Below are 15324 nucleotides of genomic sequence, written 5' to 3' on the forward strand. Positions count from 1 at the left end.
AAGCCGTTGAGAGCCACTGGTGCAGGTCAACAAAGGACGCGCTCCCAGTGGTCCTGGAGAGATCTGACAAGGAGAGACTTGTTTGGAAATTCTTGCAAAAAACATGTTAAGTGTAACCTTGGGTCAAATAGTGGACTCGATCTGTGGTAATACCAAGGAGTCACAAAAAGGTGATAAGTTTTACAACACAATTATCATACTGCTATCCCATACACACTAGTGTTTGAGATCTTAGCTGAATGATAAAGCGATGCAATTATCAGGGCAAGAAAATTTGACCAGCTTCGACCTGCCAGTGATAGATTTCCATTCAGTTTCACAAGCAGATACAGATGCCAATCAAGTTAATGAGAGTATCACAGGCGTTGTCAAACTCTTGATAACAGATGACACTTATCACTGATTCTTAGATTGTATTATGCATGCTATGCTTTTTTTCAGTACATCAAGTCCACCAGAGCTTTTGTTTTTCAGAAGTTCAAGTGCTGACAGACAGGAAACCATAAATATCTGTGAAAGTTGCCCAGTACCCTTTCTTAAATTAGGTGAAGGATGTGAATTGAAACAAAAAGACTGTATCTTTATAAATTGTGATATTTAACCATCTCATTTATTAAATTCATGTCACTTACTGGTAGTACAGTTTAACACTCCAGTATTCTTATCTTTTCTGTAAATAACAAACCAAACAAGCAAAGTTAGAAAACGACTGCCATTTGAGTAGCCAGTACAGACAGGCCTTTACTTTAGTCCTATTTAGGTAAGCTTAAACATTTAAATTAACCCTCAGCAGCATTTACATCCTTGTACACACAGACAGATCTTGAAAGACTGGAATGAACCCACTGAAAGGTTTGAATAGCTAGACTATTTTAAATACCATGCCAGCATAATCCCAGTGTCCTTTCATTATCAAAATTGTTAACCAGGAAAAAAGGGGACATCAAATCTATTAATAAGTTTGTGGTCTTTAACTTTTTTTTCCTGCAGTTTTCTTTGTCAGAAGAACCGTCCTCACCATTTTATTTTCATTTTCTCTTTTTGTTCAGTCATCCAGTTCCAAACCAAAGTGAGCGTAGAGATCTCGTGTGGTGGTCCCTCTCAGAGCAGCTGCAAGACAGGTTACAGGGTCAACTCCCTCTAGCCTACATTTCAAACAAACCACAAAACACTGAACAGGCCAAGAGTACAGCACCGAATAATTAATCAGGCTAAAGACAAGGCTTGCACTTGGTAAAAGGGGTATGAACAGAAGTATTTAAAGGATATTGATAATCTACATTGTGTTTTATTACCAATATTTTAAAGATTTCCAGTTACTTAGCCCCGCTAGCTGAATCTTGGGGTCGTTAGTATTCTACAGAATCAAACTATGCTGAATTATGTCGGGTCCAGCCTGATAGATAAGTGCTTGGCAAAGAAAGGCAACTAACAAATATTAGACTTTTTATATGCCCTAACTGCCAAGGTCAGTACGAATCTGTTTATCCAACAGTCAAAAAATGAAAACACACACACACGGCAAAAAAACCTGCAAATACTTTTTAATAAATTACCTATTAATATTGTTTCAAAGTGTTTTGTTAGTAAAAATGAAGTGAGAATGCTTTCAGGTAGATAAATTAAACTATGCAAAGTGGAATAAAAAAGTACAATCAACATTTGGCCTCACTATTCTTTTTTTGTCTTTAAAACAGAATCAGTCAATACACATGGCATTTAGGTTACAACAGTGACCTTGGAGCACTATGCATAGTTCTTTCAGTCTCAGGTGTTTCTGCCTCTTTATATAATCTAAGACCACCTGTGTGATGTTGACACCACAGTCGTGTGCTACAAAGCAAGCTCAACATAGCCAAGCTCTGATATGTCAGCTGACTTTTCTTTTTAAGGATCAGTTCAGTGCCACCTATTTCAACAGAGACATCGGGACAGGAGAACAGCAGACAGAGGTCTATAAAGAAAAAGCTGTAAAAGTAGAAGAGTGATAGGTAACAATGCTAGGAGACAAAATGTTACTACACCTTTTACCATTTACTTTTTACATGAACACTCCACATTACAACATCAAAACGGATCCATTTAAAACAACGACAACAACGCATTTATGTCAGACACAATCCCATAACACGATGAAGAAGTTGTGGAAACCACTTTAGATTTTAGCTGGTCACAGTGAAGTTGATTTTCCTTAGTTGATATTCTCCTTGATAACTAGCCTACAAGTAGAGTGATATATTATCTGACCTGTGTTGTGCATATTTCCTGTAATTCCAGCAGTGTAAAACAGACTTGGTAGAAGATTAGGTTCAAGCATAAAACATGTAAACATTTTCTACATCACCAATTGAATGCATGCAAATTCCTGTGACCATGCAGCGCATGTTGCACTGCTGTAACTTTGCTGTGTGACTTTACTGCAGGCTTCCTTTGGAGGTATTAGTACAGTATAAACATATTCCTTAAGCAGAGAATCTAAAATCAAATTTGGAGCATGTTGTCTTGAAAAGAATCAGTTGAGATGTGGTGCCTACAGCAGATTTTAAATGGAATATAACTCTGAATCAGGTTATGTGTTTAGTTACTATGGTGACCTAACGCGGTAAAAAGAGAGCCACCTTTATGGCTTTAGGCTTGTTACAACTCGCTAACTCATTTGTGCTTCACAGTACACCCCTCAGGGCTCAGTGGAGACAATGTACTGTTGCAGGACTCGTTCTTATTTCAGCAATGGCTGTGGGGTGGATGCTGGATGTCACAATGAATGATAACTTTGGCACCTACCAGATCCGCCTTTAACGATACTGTATGACAAGATTAAACTTAAATTCTTGGCATAGCGCCTGGTAATAATAATGATGATAATGATAATGCCAACATCTAATTTAAGCATTTACTAAGAAGGTGGAAGGAGGTTTTAGTAATTACGCATCCTGCTTGTTGTCTCTTAAGTCTCATGACATTTAATTTGAAATAAAATTAAAAAAACTCTCTCTGAATACTAAACTAATTTTGGGCTAAAGGGATAAATAAACTTTGGCATCGTTTGTTATAAGGAGTCTGTGTACCAGGAAAAATGGACAGACTAAAGTTTTGATTTAGAAAGTCTGCATGTTGAATATGTTCAAAATAATCATCTGAGAAGGTAAATGCTATATTTCCCTAATTGTGAAGCAGATAATATCAAATTAAATCCAAAATCATGCAATGGTGATGCAAACACCAAATTCGGTACAATTTGGCCCCTTGTATAATAATATTTTCTGATTAGCCACATGAAAATCACATTTTTCAAGAAGGCAGCCAATATGACCCATTATAAAGTAGTTTTTGCATTTAATTGCTACATAATTTACTGATTTTCATTATCTTGTGTCAATTTCTATGTTTTGAAGCATGCAGCATTTGCTTACTTTTCTGGTATATTATTAGGCTAGTAGCGCTACTGCATGGGGTAAATGGGGCATGGAGGTAGGAGCAGTGCCTTTGTTTCAGCATTCAGCCACATCCCATGGATGAACTACTGACACTGGTCCTCACCACTATCTGTCATCTGTGACTCCCAAGAAGTTGCCTGTGCACAGCACACCCTGGTCAACAACATTGGTTCGTGGGCTAAACTAGGTGAGGGAAGCACACAGAAGATCCAGTTTATGTGATGAACTTCATTTATAGCTCTGACATTGATGGCATATAAACTCATAGATAAACTCCTGTTTTCTCAGAGATGACGGCAATAAAACAGAGTTGTTCAAGTTGCTAGCCAACAAGGTTTGTGAATCTGACACAATCAGTAGTCCAGTGATTGCTACAAGAGGGCCTCTTGTAGCAATCACAAGTACCAAGTGCCTAGATGCTGTCTCAGCCAAGAGGTGGCTGACACTGGGGTATACGAGAGATGCAACTCTGACTAGATGTCAGTAGCTCATTCATTAACGCAAAGGGCACCAATGTGTTCATTATAGCATTGTAGACAGTGGGAAGGAAAAACCGAATTTTAACAGGAAGAAACCTCAGGCAGGACCAGGCTTAGAGAAGGGAAGCCATCTGCCGTGACCAGTTGGGAGTGATGGGAAGAAGACAGGACAAGAGACAAACTGTGGAAGCTCAGGGATCACCTGATCCAGCAATAACTATTAGCTTAATCAAAAAGAAAAGTTGTGAGCCTAATTTTATAAGTCGTTAGCTTCATAGCATAAGTGCCTAAGTCATTTTTTGGTCAAATTGAGATTTTTGCCTAACTTTACTCCCCTACCACTGCTGCATCATCCTGTCCGTCTGAAACACAAAACACAAAAAAATGACTTAGGCACTTATGCTATGAAGCTAACGAAGTAGAGAGGGCGTCTATTTCCCAAATCCAGATTGAGAGCTGGTTTCACAGAAGAGGGGCCTGAAAGCTGAAGGCTCTGTCTCCCATTCTACTTTCAAATACCCTACGGACATAAGGACATGTGTGATGAAATTATTAAAACCTTTGTTAAACTTAGACTCCTTCTGAAGCGTCTGACGATGACCTGCATCATCTGAAGCACTTTGTCATAGTGATGTATGACTAAACAAGTTCATGAGTAAGAAGTGAGCCTTGCATGGAGAGAGAAGAGCTATTCCATCATCAAGTGCAGCCCTTAGGGACCATGCAAAGCATGCTGCCTACCAGGCAGGAATCATCTGGGGCTGGGCTAAGACTGAGGAAGAAGTCTGTACAGTTTCATGGACCACACTCCCTATAATAGCTGCATGCTGCCAGGAACTGACCAAGTATGGATGTAAACATGAGTATAGAGGCAGATACTATCACCATGAACATTTTTGCTTTCTATGCTGTTTTTATTGCTGAAGTAGTTGTTAATAAAATGTTTGCAAAAATGTGTTGATCTACTAAAGACACAACAAAACTGACTGAACATTACTTTCAAAATAATATAATACATATGCGTATATCTCTTACAGCTAGGCTCTTGATAATGGGAAAAATGAATCTGAGATGTTTAAACTTGTATGTCTGATTTTCAATGATCTTGGTGTCCAATCAGCAATCTTAATTTTTCAAACAGCTAATCAAGTAATTGTGCCAAATTTGGTGCTTGTATCACAATCTGCACCATTTTTCTGTTATATTCTATGACCACTTTTTCAGCAATTTCAGAAGTGAAAACCTTAAAGTGGTGAATATATGCAAAAAAGGGAAAGATTTTAAGTAGCAACATGAACTCAGACAAACAGTCAGACAGACAGACAAATGGACATGAGACAAAGGACATTTGTCTTTAGAGGGTAATGCAGGGCATCTCCTCTTGTCTCCTCACTCCAGGGCCTGCCCACCCAACTCCTCCCTCTCAGAATAACAGCATACAGTACAACAGCAACTCAGTGCGTTAAGTGTAGAGCTTTTGTGAAAGTGTGTGCTTGAGAGAGAGAAAGAAGGGAGAAGAAAGAATGACGGCACATCTTTATATTTGAATATATATGCACGTGTTACTGAATGCATGCATCTATAGACAGAGATTGTAATTGTGTGTCAGCCTGCGGGTGATGAGAAAGACAGCTATTGTGTCAGAGGGGAAATGCCATCTCCGTTCACTAAGAAGTCATTATCATCGTGACTCTTCACTGTACTGACAGAGAACTTGAAGAGAATGCTAATTTAACTCAGCACAGTTTTACTATGAGAGATCACCTAACTTTTCTACACAGACTGTTCATAGGTGGGAAATAAGTGTATTGGTGCACTGTACATTTAAAATCACAGACTAAAATGGGAAGGGAACATCAAGATTTTATCTACAATAAAACACACACACCCTTAGGTAGTATGACATGACCGTGAATCACCAGAACTCCTTCCAGTATGAAAACTGAACTTCACCCTACTTACTCAACCTTGTGCAGCTGCAGAACAGGGATACAAAAAAACCCTTATGATTATGATAAATTACAATTACCCTTTTAGTAAAAAGGTGAAATTCCTTTTTTGGTCAGAAAACCTTTTGAACTCCACAAGAAGGGGAGAAATGTGTGGGCAGCATGCCAGTGATGTACAAGCATTATCTGATATGCAAGTTAATTAATTTAATTACTAAAAGTTAGTACCAAATTTGAAACCCATTCAATATTAGCCAATATAATCACTGAGCACAAAAACTACATGATTTTTAGTGGCTGACCTTTTAAAAAAAATTACATATACACAGGACTCTTCAAGTCATTTTTTTTCTAAAGAGTTTGTATAAGCAATCCCATGTGCAGCATATTATTAATTACTGCATAAGGTTTACTAAAAATACTTCTGTTTCAACAGAGAAAAAAAAAAGCAGGCACACCCCTCTTTGCTGCCCTCCAGTGGCTGACTGAGGAGGTTAAATCTTCCATTATAATTCTTAGTTTACATTTTTTTTAATACTCTCACACTTCTCATCACAATGTACGTTTATGGTTATGCAGCAAATTAACCAACACTCATAGTTAAAATTTAATTCAAGCAAGTGGACTTCACATGTCATGGTTGTAAAGAAGGTGTAGTGGATAGAAAGATCCACACACCCCTGCTAAAATGCCCAGTTTTAGTGATGTTTAAAAACAAAAAAAATGACCTAAACAAAAGAATGACTTTAACATTTTTTGAAAGACCCAGCCAGACCTCAGACCCGAACACAACCGAGTCTGTGGAGTGACCTGATAAGGGCTGTGCATAAGATAGCCTCATAATCTGACAGATTTTCCACAGAGTAGGAAAATATTGGTAAGTTTAGATGTGCCACCCTAAACGCCAGAATGCTCTATTAAAATTAAAGGTGTGATTAAGGGAACATGTCCATGACCCATCATCTAAAAAAAATAAAGGTACTACTGCACTCATCCCTATATAAATATCAGTTTAGTCCATTAGATGATTGCCAGGTAACATTTGTGGAAATACAATTGATGTTACTGTTGTGAAATTAAATTGAAATGGTGGTTTTATAACGTTGTTGTGATGGATCAATGTTAAAAATGGGTCACTTAAGCCTGTTGATAGGTAAGTGGCTGTTAGGCAACATGATGATGTATTAGTACCTCAGATAGATAAGAAGTGTCATGGGACAAACAGAGAGAAATTTGGTGTATTATAATAAGATAGTGTTAGTGACTGATAAACATTTTCATCACTTGAAGAAAATACTATGCCCAGTGTTTACAAGAGTTGATGCTCAGGGGGAATTTTAATTACTGAATCACAGTAATATTCACATCAGCAGTTATAACATCATTAATAATATACCTTTATAATTTTAATTTACCAAGCTTCACTTATTACTACATACATTGAATGCTACTTAAAACTTGAACTGAAATGTCTTTTTCTCTCTTACCTATACGACCCAGGAGTGACTGCCCAATGTCTTTGATGTCGTTGTATTCATGCAACTTATCAATATGATGCTCCAGCTCCTCTACTCTATAGCCCCTAAAAACATATACGCACGCATGGTCTCAGCAGATTTATGCAAAAGGTCAGGCAAAGGCACAAAATTATAAACATCTAAAAAAGATAAACTGCTATGTGCAGGTGGACGATTAAATCTGAGTTCTGTTCATCTAATGATACAATGAACCATCACTACCCATAGCATTCAAGTTGGACCTCAAGACAGAAATACAGCAAGAACAACACAGCTGTACTTACTCAGCCTCCAGCTGTGCTATCTCTGTATCCAGCTGCTCTCTTCTCCTCTCTAGCTCCTCCACCTCCTCTGCAGGGCTGACTTTAGCACTCTCAAGTACTTGAAGCTGTGACAATCATAACAGAATAAGGCATGTGTGGCATGCTATGGGTGATTGTTTGTGTGTGTGTGTGTGTGTGTGTGTGTGTGTGTGTGTGTGTGTGTGTGTGTGTGTGTGTGTGTGTGTGTGTGTGTGTGAGAAAGAAGACAGGAAAGCTACTTACAGGTGACTTGAAGTGGGAATGTATTTTCTTAAACTTTGATAATGGAGTTCTACAAAAAGAAGGAATGAATTAATGATGAAAAAATATGGATACAATTAGATGCAATTATGTTAAGCCAACAACAGCAACAATAGCTTAGTTGCAGTAAAGGTACTCAAGATCGGACAATTGTTTAAGTACACAATAAACACATTATGTCACTTGTGTTTTAAGTTAAGTAAACTTCATCTTAAAACATTAAACTTGGAGCTTTGGCTAGGTGACAGGAATTATATTTTACGATATGGCTAAAAATATAATACCTGCGAGTAAATTGCCTGTTTTTCTTTTACAGAAGCTTGCTGTTATTTTACAAATTATTTTATTTGATGTGTTAAGCAAAAAAAGAAAAAGAAAAGAAAAAAAGAAAGAAAACAACACGTACAGTTTACATGTAAATCAAGCCTCAAAACGTGAACAGAATAAATGAAGCACCCAGATGAACCGCTCGGCTGCAAATACAAGTTGCTCTGTAGTTGGTGGCTGGCGTTAACGCTAACAACAATGGTAAGCTATCCTCACAGTTACCTTTTTAGCTGTCCTTTCTTTGAGTCATTTCCCTCCGGTGTCGAAACTGGGCAGTGACTTTCACAAATAGTTTCAACGGACTGCTCCGTGTTCATATTGCCTTAAGAAATTATATGTGTTAGTGTTGGTTTAATACAACATCGGACAGTTGAACACGGAAAAGGAAGTTTGCAGTTCGCGGCTAATGGTAAACAGATTGATAGCGTAATTTGATTGGTTGTTGAAAACGAGAGGCGGGATTTAGAGACTATTGGTCAACCCAGAGTTAACTCAAAGTCCTCACAGTTTCAGGTGATTTGTTGGGGTAATACCTTATATTTTATTGTTAATGACTGTCCACAGATACTGACGTGTTTAAGTATTTATAATTACATTGTTGCATTCTATACATTATTGTTTCATTTGATGTAAACTCCGCCTGGCAATCAAGGGGACACTGGACTCAGTTCATTTTGCAATTTCCTGTTTCATTGCAAAACAAACAAACAAGCAACAACAAAACATTAAAACAGGTCGTTGAACCAGTGTGCATATATGACCCTAAACACACAGTATGCTCAAATTTGTTTGCAATGTAATGTAATGTGGCTGTATTTCGAAAATGTTAAAATAATAACTCCCTGTATCTCGCAAAAAACACATTTTTGCACGCCTTTTTAAACTGATCCATGCTTAGACATTACTTTATCGGTTTCAAGTGCAAGTTACAAGTGATTATGACCTTTTTTTTTAGTCCAAAAGAGACTTAAAACAGGTCCACGTGCTCCAAAATCAGTCCGCTCCTCAGCCACCCTGCTCCAATTATTGCACCAATAACTTGCTGTTACTGTAACGACATTTTCATTAACAAATTGTATGACTTTATTTTACTTGTAGTTGTACAAGTATGTCAATATAGTTCACCTGAGGGGTGCATAGTGAGTGACCAGGGCCAGTCCATAGTGACCCCATTGTGTATATTTTTAGAATTTCTTTTTTTATTGACTCTTTTTTTAAATATACATTCTCTTTGAGCTTTATATATATTCTAAAATGATATAGACATTGGAGTAAAACAGTAGTTAATTAATGTTTCCAGTCACACGTCCAGCACAGATGCCACCACTATGTCTAAAAGGTTTGAAGAATAGTTTCCTTGAAAGGCATTGGGCAGTTAATTTTCTCAAGTGGCCCCATGAGAAACTGGGACTGTTGTGGCGGGCTGCACAATGGTGCTAAAATCAAAAACTTCAGCTGATTGTTGGGCCCTTCACAACAGTCCCAATCTCTCAAGTTCCCCCTTGAGAAAGTTAATTGTCCACCCCTGCTTTATGACCAAAAAATATTAATATTGCAACGATCCAATGTCTGCACTCACCATCAGATGGCGCTAAAGTACTGCTTAAGTTGACTCCATTATTTCCCTCTTTATCTCATCTCTCACTTGATTTCCTTTCACAGCACTTACAGGCTCTCTTTCATCCCCCTCGTCCCCTCCCATCCCCTGTCTGAAACAACCCACACACGTCTTGACTGAAAAGAATATTGCATAATCAGAGAGATATGCTGTGGCATATATTCATGGACTAATCTAAATAGAGTTTACTCTAGACGGCTCACCAAACAAGCTGCCTCTCAGATAGATTCAAAGCCACCAGAACTCTAAATCTAAATCTGTGGTAGATTATCAAAGCAAAAGGTCACGTTCAATCCAAAAACACATGCACACACAGACACACACTTTTCACCACATATTTGGGCCAGACTTTTTCCAGTTCAGTTCACTGGGTTAGTACAAAAGGACGAGGGATACATTAAAGGATTTAACTCTTAAAAAAAAAAACAAAAAAAAAAAACATCAAATAGAAAAAGTCTTCACAGAGACAAAAAAGCAGGTGAAGCAGGAAGAGAAAGACAGACAAATTGTGTATCTAGGGGGAGCTGATGTTGGGGTGTGGTGGACATAAAATCCAGTCCATTTTGTGTTATGTCCTCGGGATTCATTGCTTATTTATTGGTTGTTATACAGAAACAGAGAGCATGGGGAATGAAAAATTCAGACAGGAGGAATGCCCTTTCCTCCTTTCAGAAATTGCAATATTACACACACTGGGCAGTAATGGCTCCAGCATGCAGTCATGTCTGCGTGTGGGAAAGAGAGATTTATGGAGGATGTCTATTTCTGCCTATCTCTGACACAGCAGTAAAAATCAGAGAGTGATGTGTGTTTCTGTTCCCGACAAGATCATTTATCTCCAAGTCTAAGTTTTGTTAATTTAAGGGAATATATACAAATTACTGCATTAATGATAAATTGCTTGGATTTCATAGCAAGATAACAGTGGTAATGCCAGTGTATGTCTGTATGTTATAATTATACTTTGAGCAAAGTGTTTCATCAATTCATGGTTGGTTTTAAATGTAGGTTGTATTTCTAGCAGCCAGTGTGATGTCCACATTGGTAGCAGAGAGTCTTAGGGATGAAAATATAAAGGAATATTTACAAGAAATAACACCTTATGAGCAACCAGCTGTGCAATATTTGGTTACAGTTGCCACATTTGGTCATAGTGTCGATGTTTAAAACCAAAGAAAACATCTAAACTAGCTCAGGCAGGCAACTTGTACTGCACTGTATCATAAAAACGAATATGCCAGACTCTCCTCTCATCATGTACCAAATGCACCCTCCCAAATTGGCAGTGTAATGAAGCTGCAGAACTTCTCATCTCTCCCTCTGACACCATGCAGCGATGCAAGGGGTGCTGTTTCACTCCCTCAACCAACCCAGCATCCACCTGTGAGCACTGGGGTGGAGGGATATTTATTCATCAGTTTCTATGTGCATCTTATTTGTGGGGAGTGATGAGCTCAGTGCCTGGACACCAAACTCGAAGTGTAACCTATTGCTGTAATAAATCAACCATTTCAAATGTGAGTTGTTGGACCGAAGTGCACCTACACACTTCAAGAATACTGATGTGTGTGTGTGAATTTTATCGGAGACATACATGGGTGCATCATTTGATGCCGGCAGCTCCAACAGACTCTAACTAACTGCTTTCTTTCTAACTTTTTTCTGTCTAAATCTCATTTTCTTCAATCCAATATTTTCTTCAATCCTATAAGATAAATAGAAGAAAGCATAGTGGAACAGGCCCCAAGAAAAGGAAATATAAAAAAGGTCTGCCTGGAGAAGAAAAAGGAAATAGGAAGGTGAAGTGCAAGGAACATGACAGTTTGGGCAATGAGGAGGAAAAAGAGAAAAGGCAAGAAGCTTTGGGTTGGAATATTAGCTGGAAAATTTCCTATCTATCCTGTTCATAATTCATGGATTCCCAGCTCCTCCTGCTGGGGAATTAGGGTCAGGGACCGTAACATAGGCACAGAGTAAGAGAAATCTGCAGATATTCACTGGACAGACAGAGTACGTTAGAGTGAGCATACTGCTCCTGGTTGAAGTGGATGATGCAAAGCACACTATAAAACATCAATAAACTTTGAAAGGCCGTGCTACTTACGCTGCAGGTGATTATTCCTCTAAATAATTCATATAGCTTGCACAACCTCTCATTTACACAAATATAGCACAAGTACAGATGTAAATAAATAGCCTGAAGGGATCCATTCAAAAATAGATTTTTGGTATTTGATTAGAATAAATCTTAGAGGCAGCTTGCAGAAGGAGTGAAATCTGTTTATATTTAGCTTTTCAGACCATCATCCGTGCCTTTGTTGATTTCACTTTTGACAGAGCTGGGCTCATAGCTGATCTGTAATTATTCTTCCTTTCCATAAGCAGTAATGCTGACATGAAAATGAGATCAAATTTGATCAGACTCTAGCCTTTTTCCCTCTAGAAAATGTAAATGTATAACAAACCAACATAAATACACCATCACTGAACCTTTGCAAATCAAGCTTTTTGCTATCCAGCTGCCGTGCAACTTATGGTCCACTATTGTCTCTGTTGGTGCTAGTATCACTACATATAAATTATGCTGACTGTAAAGAGAAAAAAACACATCTCCTGCTAGTTTGTCTTGTGGGTGGAATGCTAGTGTGACAGTAATTCCCTGTTACAGTGCTGGCAATTCATGTAGAAATAAGTAGGAGTTTGAATATATATCCACATCAAAGGGAATCCATCACAATCTGAAAGGTTTTTCATGTCTGAAGCAGTTCTGTTGTGTTAATGCCATCACAAAATAGCTATTCATGTTTGAGCCAGGGAGCTCTGGATTGGAAATCAGCTATTCTACGCCTCCATCTGTCTGTGTGTTCTGTGGTATGTGCTATTTTTCATTCATGTCCTCTGACTCATCCTTCTAATAACTACCCCTATTTCCTCTCTGAAATAGTTTTCAGTTGTTTTCCCGTTGTATGATTACTTGCCATGCCTCTCTGACTCATTCAGTTTATTGCCCAAATAAAGATTTGCATTTTCTTTTTTGTATCATTTAGCCTACATGTCTGAATGGTTTTTCATTAATCATCATCTCCTAGCCTCTAACTGTTTCTTTTTCATCTGACTGCTCCTGATTCTTGCTTGTTACCCTTCCCGTTAAGTTGTGTTTGCTGTCATGGCTTTCACCTTGTTGCCTAAGGGCAGACAGAACCTGTATATAAACAGACTTTATTGCTCCTGCTGTAGTCCAAGCCTCAGCAGGAATCACTGCTTTCTTATGTTATTGTTTGATCTGTTGCTGCATAGCTGAAATTGATATTGAAAAACAATATTAGTAAGTTCAGTGGTTCACCTTTAGATATATTTACACATGTAAGCTTTAGAGAGCACAATTTTCAGATGGTCCATGGCAATAACAATAATATCCCTCTTTGAGCCAATATAAGCCACAGATGTCAGCTCATTGAGTCCTTCAACAACAAACTGGCAACATACACACCCAATGAAACAGAATTAGATTGCTGTTTAAAAAAACAAAACAAAAAAACAACAACCCTGAAATACAAAGAAAAAATAATTTTCCATTAGAGAGCAATCTCAACAAAACTATTCCTGCAAGACAAAATTAGTTACATTTATTGCTTGGAGAATTCTCCTCCACACGAAGCGCTTCAGCTTGCTGATATTTAACCTGCATTTAGAAGATCACATGTGATTAGTAGTGTCCAGTGTGCTATACACATTCTGATTACATTAATGCACGCTAATGAAATCTTTTTCTGAAAAGCCTCAATTTTGTATAAAAGTTCACCGACGCAAGCATCTTCATGCACAAATATGAATGCGGTAAATGACCCCTGAGGTTTGTTACTCATCTAGAAGATGAATGAGAATGAGAAAAAGGAAGATTTTCATACTGTTTTATTAGCAACAATGTGTCTGTCAGTTATATATTAGAAACAAGAACAGAAACATTTTCTGCAGTACTGTACTGAGTCTGAAAAACCAGCTGAATCATAAAATAAAGCAAGTAATTCAAATACTTCAAGGTAAAAGCAACACTGCATTTCAATATACACTTGTACACTTGTAATAATAATAATAATAATAATAATAATAATAAATTTCTTCTATACTTCCTTATGGCACTAAATTTCCTGTGCAACTGTCACATAGTTTTAGATTAAAAAATAAGAACATTGAGAACTATTGTGTGTGTCTGCATGTCTGCATGTGTGAGTGTACTTATATGGCTATCTTTGTGAGGACAAGTTTAAAATTGAGAGAGTACTGGGATGGATGTCATTTGTGCCCCTCACTGCTTTTTCAACTTTAACTTGTTGTTTTAACTTGGCTTTAAGGTTATGAGTTGAATGAGGTTCAGATTACACAGGTAAGGATTTGGCAGCTAGTTGTGACAGTTAGGATGAGGGACCGGGGAACGTAAATGAATGTCCTCGCAAAGTTAGATTTACAAACGTGTGTACTGTGGCTTAGTGTATTTGCATGAAAGCACATTTTACAAAGGAAAAAAAACTTTAAAAAAACCCAAATTACTCACTGTTTCACAGTTTGGAAAAAACAAATGAGTAATTTAAAAAAAAAGACAGAAAAAGGGAGAAGAAGTACAACAGCATTTACCATCCATTTGCAAGAGAGTGGTAGGTGGGTCCAGAAAGAACAATCCAATCAACTTCAAGTCCCTCCCACAACCACGGGCATTTCCTCTTTTGAATTCAAGCAGTAAATGATTTAACTTATTATTAGTGTGTTCTCTGTCCATAAAAGTCACCAACTGCTCCTCCAGTCAGAAAATTAGCCCTCCAGCCAGGCCGGTCAGCCAAGCGCAGAAAATAAAAACAATCCCAAGAAGGAACACTGAGTACCTTGGAGCAAGAGCATATATTCCTCAGTCCAATGAATGGAAAAAGGGGAGAGACTACAGTGTATGTTATGGCCTCTTAAATATTTATAGATGTGCCTTTAAAGGTGAATCTTTAGCCCAGGAATCCATACATCAATAAATCAGACAGAACACAAAGAATGTAGTGAACGTTCACTAACTTCAGTGAAGAACTATAATCGGGTTCACATTGGAAGCTTACGGTGTTGCTGTAAAAATGTTTTGCGTTTCTGACTGAGTCAGTGTTATAGCATTAATTAGTAAAATAAACAGGTACAAAATAGTTGCAAATCCATTTTCTTTGTTATTTAATCTGTTTGGGTCATTCTTTGCATTAAGATAAATTTAGGTTAAAGAAATAATATAATCGCTTCACCCCTTACAATAAAATGTTATTGCAGCCCACCTCTGGGTTCATTGTACACATCGATGACCTGTTGTGTATAACTGGATGGAATAAAACTTGTTAACAATTAATTGACACACACACACACACACACACACACACACACACACACACACACACACACACACACACAC

The 15324-nt window shown here is 37.8% G+C and overlaps 1 protein-coding gene across 2 annotated transcripts in view; it reads right to left on the reverse strand.

Moving 5' to 3' along the window:
• Positions 1 to 8698, reverse strand: part of swi5 (SWI5 homologous recombination repair protein) — an 11346-nt gene extending 2648 nt beyond the window's left edge. Inside the window, exons 1-5 of one of the 2 annotated variants that reach the window (XM_042223715.1) lie at positions 8495 to 8698; positions 7928 to 7976; positions 7667 to 7770; positions 7353 to 7447; positions 1019 to 1110 (exon numbers count right to left, since the gene is read on the reverse strand). In XM_042223715.1, the coding sequence (XP_042079649.1) occupies positions 1046 to 1110; positions 7353 to 7447; positions 7667 to 7770; positions 7928 to 7976; positions 8495 to 8589 (408 nt within the window). In that variant the 5' untranslated portion in view covers positions 8590 to 8698 and the 3' untranslated portion in view covers positions 1019 to 1045. Of the gene's footprint in view, positions 1 to 591; positions 1111 to 7352; positions 7448 to 7666; positions 7771 to 7927; positions 7977 to 8494 lie in introns of those variants that run through there. The other variant, XM_014338908.2, reaches the window with a different exon arrangement.
• Between the last annotated feature and the right edge of the window lie 6626 nt (positions 8699 to 15324).

The sequence above is a fragment of the Haplochromis burtoni genome, unplaced genomic scaffold, assembly GCF_018398535.1.
Source record: "Haplochromis burtoni strain Fernald_Lab_line unplaced genomic scaffold, NCSU_Asbu1 Contig_118, whole genome shotgun sequence".
Lineage (NCBI taxonomy): Eukaryota > Metazoa > Chordata > Actinopteri > Cichliformes > Cichlidae > Haplochromis > Haplochromis burtoni.